Source organism: Protobothrops mucrosquamatus, unplaced genomic scaffold (genome assembly GCF_001527695.2).
Source record: "Protobothrops mucrosquamatus isolate PMUCROS unplaced genomic scaffold, P.Mucros_1.0 scaffold1841, whole genome shotgun sequence".
NCBI lineage: Eukaryota > Metazoa > Chordata > Lepidosauria > Squamata > Viperidae > Protobothrops > Protobothrops mucrosquamatus.
The window spans coordinates 55,415-61,662 of NW_015387972.1; the positions used below are offsets into that span (position 1 = coordinate 55,415).

Sequence of the window (6,248 nt, forward strand, 5' to 3'; positions counted from 1 at the left end):
GCTCCCACAGAGTGGGTCTCCTCAGGGTGCCGTCAGCCAGACAGTGCCGGCTGGCGACCCCCAGGGGGAGGGCCTTCTCGGTGGGAGCTCCCACCCTCTGGAACGAACTACCCCCAGAGATCCGGGTGATCCCGGATCTCCCTTCCTTCCGCCGCGCCCTTAAGACATGGCTCTTCCAACAAGCGGGATTGGCCTAGGGAATTTTTAGTGGGGTTTTAAGAATAATTTTAAATTGACACAGGCCACATCAAATATTTCATTTTAATTAGGTTTTAAAGTGGGTATTTTTATCTTTGTATTTGTTTTACCAGGCTGTCAGCCGCCCTGAGTCCGTAAGGAGAAAGGCGGGATAAAAATCCAAACAAATAAATAAATAAAATAAAATAAAATTAGGGAGGAAGAGATAGGCAGGGGGAGCTGAAACGGAGGTGAGAGTGGCAGGGCAGAAGCATGAAGTTCTCACTTAAAGACTGCAATCAGGAGTTGTGGAACAGCAGTTGCTACGTGTGCTCATGTATTGTTTCATCTAATAACCGCATGACATTACTTGGTGACAAAAATTCTAGTCCTAATTAGAATCATTAAGCAAGTTATAATTTCAGGTTTTAAATTGGGGTGGGGGAATGCTATGTGGTCCTGAGCTTTATGTTTGGCCAGGATGATATAAGGTCTCTTGCCTTCAGCAAGGGGTTGGATTAGAAGCCCTGTGATCCTATGTTCTATGTTTGTGACACTGGAACATTCCATAAAATGAGCCACAAAATTTCAGTTCAACCCACTCCAGTGATATTAATTTTACTACCCATGACTCCAACAACAGAAATTTTTAGAAGAAATTCCTGTCTAATTTTACCCATCTCTTAAGGGTCAATAAGATAACAAATGAAAAACATCCCAATCATATAACCAATCAGAATAGAGCTGGAAGGGACCTTGGAGGTCTTCTAGTCCAACCCTCTGCTTAAGCAGGAGACCATATATCATTTCAAATAGGTGGTTGTCCAGTCTTTTCTTAAAAACCTCCAGTGATGAAGTTCCTACAACTTCTGAAGGCAAGGTGTTCCACTGATTAATTTTCCTCACTGTTAGGAGGTTTCTCCTTAATTCCAGATTGCTTCTCTTCTTGATTAGTTTCCATCCATTGTTTCTTGTTGTGCCTTGGTGCTTTGGAAAATAAGCTGACCCCTCTTCTTTGTAGCAGCCCCTCAAATACTGGAATACTGCTATCACGTCACTCCTAGTCCTTCTTTTCTCTAGATTGGCCATACCCAATTCCTGTAACTGTTCTTCATATGTTTTGTTTCTAGGCCCTTAATCATCTTAGTTGCTCTTTGCACTTTTTCCAAAGTCTCAACATTTGTTTGTAATGTGGGGACAAAAACTGGATGCAGTATTCCAGGTGTGGCCTTATAAAGTGGTACTAATACTTCATGTGATTTTGATTCTATGCCTCTGTGTATACAACCAAGGACTGTATTAACGTTTTTTGGCTTTACTGCACACTGACTCAATTGGCCACAATTGGCTGTTATGCATTCACTAATATTTTTCAGCACAATTTCATAAAGGTGGGTAAAGTTCAACTCCAGCCTGATCAAAACAGAGAAAAAGAGATGAGTATTCTGCATATAAATATTCTAAGTTAAATTGAAGATGGACACCCAAACTTACCAGTTCTAATTTCTTCTTGATCTGTACCATTTACATAATCTTGACTTACAAGGGATGCAAAGCAAGCCTAGATAATTACAAAAACCATTTATTACAAAAGCAGATGTTAAGAGCTTTATGAAGGTAGATGTTTTTTTATTTGGCACAAATAAAGCTATACTAAAATATATATTTACTTTCTTGAAAAATATACTTCAGTGATATTTATTTCCTATTCTTTGCTCTATTAAAATGGCATACAAATTTAGTTAGGTTTCAAACTAAACCTAACTGTTTGGTTGGATGGAATAAATAGGCTCCATTTTTCAGATGAAGCTGAATTCAAATTCAAATTCTTACAAAATATGGAAATTTCACATACCATAAAGCATTATTTTTACTCTACAAAAAGAAAGGAATGCCTCTTAAAACCGTAAAAACATGATTATTCTACGCTGCAAATATATGCTTCTGAAAAATGAGTATGATTGATTTTAGCAGATAAATAATTTTCTCCCTTTCTTGCGATAATGAGTTCAGGAAGATCTTTTTATCCGCATAACAACGCCCTGCGAGGTACAGTCGACTGAAAGTGATGATCGGGCCCAAGGTAACCAACAAAGTTCCACAAGCCAAGGGAGATCACAGTCATTATCACCCCACACTGGCTTATATTAGAATGAAATGTTTCCTTATTCTGATCAGAAAAATTATTTTGTTAATATAGGATTAAAGGGCGCCTCTATTCAAGCTGGCAGCCATTTAAACACAGAAACGGAAGTCCACAAGGTACCCTCTAGCTAGCTACTTCATCTCTATAGTAGCCCCCTCGTCCAAAAAAGGACGGCAATAGTCCTGCGTTTCCCTACTTCCAGCGTCGGTCTTTCCCTCATCTCTATGGTAGGGGGAGGCCGCTCGCTTGCACAGCCTACCTCAAAAGAAGCCTCCAAATCATCCACAAGGGTACCGATGGAGTTTCGCGGACCCGTGGGGTTCGGCGGAAGGAGTCCCGCGGGTACCGGACCGCCGGGAGCCACCGGAGGAGGTGGCGGGGGAGGCACCGGGCCCTGATTCCCAAACATCCCACTTAGTCCAGCGGCCATAGTAACTGAGGGGAAGTTGGAGCGATTGCGCAGGCGCAAGAGGAAACGAAACCGCGCTGGTACATCACAACATCGCGAGATGAGGACCCAGGGGTGGGGACTCGAGGGTGGAAAAGGCCTTTTTTTCGAGCCTCAGTGAAAATGGAGGAAGGAATGAAAAAGGTGCAAAAATTATAAGTAATGAGCATGAGCAAGTTTTTGAGATGTTGCCCCGCGCCCTTCAGCGGCGGTGAATAGCCTCTTCCTCCAAGCATTTGGTCGCTACGTGTGGACGGTCTATACACATGTCGGAGAAGTTTCCTTCCCAGCCCAGGGACTACCATGATTTTCATGCGAATCCCATGAAAATCCCCCCAGCAGTACGTTGATTTATTTCAAAGGATTTTTGCCACCCACAAGCCAACGGTCCCTGATATAGACACTTTGTTATCTGGATTTTTGGGGGCTGAGGACAAACGCCAGGTTTTGAAAAAAGCCTTGGAGGAATATACTAGGGGATGGAAGGAAGCCACCAATGATGGACAAAGAGACATTGAACAGTGGCCAGCACCTGAAGTTGTTTTTGTTCCAAGTTTTGAATGTGATGTTAACATTGATGTGGGATATGGTGCCTTACTGAATTTTCACACAGCCATTCTCCATGGCATTAGAACTGGGGTCCCCAAGACTGTTAATTACTATAGAGTGAATCAGATTTTCCAGACAGCACAAGAGAGTCCTACTGATTTTATCAACCGATTAAAAGATGGATTTCGTTGTTATACAGACATTGATCCTGATAGCCCAGCCAGTGAACCACTTTTGAAAATGGCTTTTGTTGCACAAAGCACCCCTGATATTAGGCGCAAATTGCAAAAACTTGTTTCACCCAGTGCTCAAACTTTTGAACTCTTAATACAAACTGCTTTTGGAGTTTATGCCCAGAGGGAGGAGGCTGCAGAGGGGAAGGAGGAAGATAACATGAGGAAGCATGCCCAACTTTTGGTCGTCGCTCTCCAGCCTCGTCAGGCTAACCTGGGGCGAGACCAGTGTGCCCTTTGCAAAGCACGAGGCCACTGGAAAAGTGTATGTCCAAAGAATCGGGGCCGCGGACGGGGACGAAGCCCTGGAGGAGGAGGGGAGGATTTCCATCCAATAGCAGGGGACCTCCCCCATCCCGGCTGTCACCACAGCTGAACCGTTCCATCCTACAATGCAGACGTATGCTAATGACGGCTATCCCTCCCAATACTGATGTGGCTCCAGAGGTCTTGTTTCCTCCCCCGAACCTCTCTTGGAGTTGCAGGTAGGGGGAAGGAACGAAGTTTTTCTTGTAGATACTGGGGCAACTTACAGTGTCTTGCAGCATGCCCCTAAAGACTGAGTTCTCAGACTACTCCTATTGTTGGTGTCAGTGGGCAAACTGAAATGGCTCCCTGCACCACCCCTTTGTGTGTGACTCCAAGCCAAGGGCCCAAAGTTCAACACTCATTTCTGGTTTTACCCCAGTGCCCTATTAATTTGCTGGGCAGAGATTTGCTGGGGAAATTGGGAGCAACAATCACTTGTCAATCCCAGGGTATTTCTTTGGATTTTCCAGCTTTGCAAGCTTATATTTGTTATTTGGATGCTAGTGCACCTCCTGTTTCTTTTCTGGATTCCATTTCCCCTGAAGTTTGGTCTCATGGAATCCCAGGATTTGCTCATTATGCTGTCCCTCACCGAGCCCATCTTCACCCAGGGGCCCAACCTGTTTCCTTACGGCAGTATGCAATAAAAAGGGAGGCCCGAATTGGCATCCAGGGGTTCATCCAAGCCTTTTTAAAGAATGGGATTTTACGAGCCACCCAGTCTCCCTGGTCCACTCCAATCTTCCCAGTTCCCAAGTCTGATGGGTCCTGGAGAATGGTTCACGATTTGAGAGAAGCCAATTCTCGAATCCAAGCCTTGCATCCTATGGTGGCAAATCCTTATACTTTACTCACTACTCTCAGCCAAAAACAACGATGGTATACTGTAATTGACTTAAAGGATGCTTTCTTTTGTATTCCTTTGGCCCCAGAGTGTCAAGACTACTTTGCATTTGAGTGGGAGGACCCAGAGACTGGAGTAAAGGGACAATTGACGTGGACAAGGCTCCCCCAGGGCTACAAGAACAGTCCTACTGTTTTTGCTTCTGCTTTGGCTCGAGATTTGGAGGCCTTTTCTGCCCCTTGGTGTACGTTGTTACAGTATGTGGATGATTTATTGCTTGCTGCAGCAGATAAGGACCTTTTACTACAAGGGTCAGTTGATTTATTGAACTTTTTGGCTGAACGAGGATATAAGGTCTCTAAGCAAAAGATCCAGTGGGTCCTCCCCTAGGTTCAATATTTGGGATATGTTTTAAAAGGACACCGTTGCCTTCATGCCAGTAGAATTCAAGCCATCTCTGCCCTGCCTTTACCCACCAATGTTAAACAACTTAGAACTTTTTTAGGCATCATAGGCTATGCCAGATTGTGGATCCCGATGTATTCCCTGATTGCTAAACCGCTTTATGCCCTAACACAACAAGATGTGGCATGGGAATGGACTCGTGAACACACCCAGGCATGGCGACAATTGAAGGACGCCTTAATTAAGTCTACTAGTTTGGTGTTGCCAGATTAGTCTCAAGGTTTTCAACTGTATTGCAAAGAACAGGGTGGATGTGCCTTGGGGGTCCTAATACAACAAGTGGGCCCTGACAAGTTACCTGTGGGCTACCTGTCTAAAACCATGGATACTGTAGTGAAAGGATGGCCTGGTTGTCTCAGAGCAATTGCGGCTGTGGCTGAGCTGGTTACTGAAAGTCAGAAAATCATATTGGGAGCTCCTTTGAAGGTTTACACCCCCCATGCAGTTCAAGTATTATTGGAGCAAAAATTGCCAGCGTGGGCCACTTCTGCCCAAGTTGGAAGGTATGTGAGCCAGATCATAGAACAGGAAAATGTTCAACTTTGCTGATGTGACACCCTCAACCCAGCTACATTATTGCCTGTTCCAGAAGAAAATGCAGAACCCCATGACTGCTTAAAAGTTTTACAATCAATCACAGGTGCTAGAGTTGATTTAAGAATGGAACCCCTTGGAAACCCAGAAGTGTCATATTGGACTGATGGCTCCTCTTTTGTGGAAGATGGGGTCCGATACTCTGGTTATGCTATAGTCACTGATGAGTGACCTGTTGCTCTTGCTGCCATTCCTGCCTCATTTTCAGCTCAAGCTGCTGAATTAAAAGCTTTGATCGCTGCTTGTGTGTTGAGCCAGGGCAAGAGAGTGAACATTTATACTGACAGCCCATATGCCTTTTTGGCCGCGCACACCCATGCTGCTTTATGGAAGGAGAGGGGCTATACAGCCGCTGATGGAAAGTCCTTAAAAATGAAGGCTTTTTTGGAGGAGCTCATGGTTGCAATCCGACTGCCAAAGGACCTTGCTATTATCCACTGCAAAGGACATCAGGTGGATGAGGGCTTTGTAACTAAAGGCAAC

General features: G+C 44.5%; 1 protein-coding gene across 1 annotated transcript in view; it reads right to left on the minus strand.

Moving 5' to 3' along the window:
- MED28 (mediator complex subunit 28) overlaps positions 1-2,760 on the minus strand; it is a 10,488-nt gene extending 7,728 nt beyond the window's left edge. Inside the window, exons 1-2 of the mRNA XM_029285543.1 lie at positions 2,583-2,760; positions 1,672-1,738 (exon numbers count right to left, since the gene is read on the minus strand). Of these exons, the coding sequence (XP_029141376.1) occupies positions 1,672-1,738; positions 2,583-2,753 (238 nt within the window). The 5' untranslated portion in view covers positions 2,754-2,760. The remainder of the gene's footprint in view (positions 1-1,671; positions 1,739-2,582) is intronic.
- Between the last annotated feature and the right edge of the window lie 3,488 nt (positions 2,761-6,248).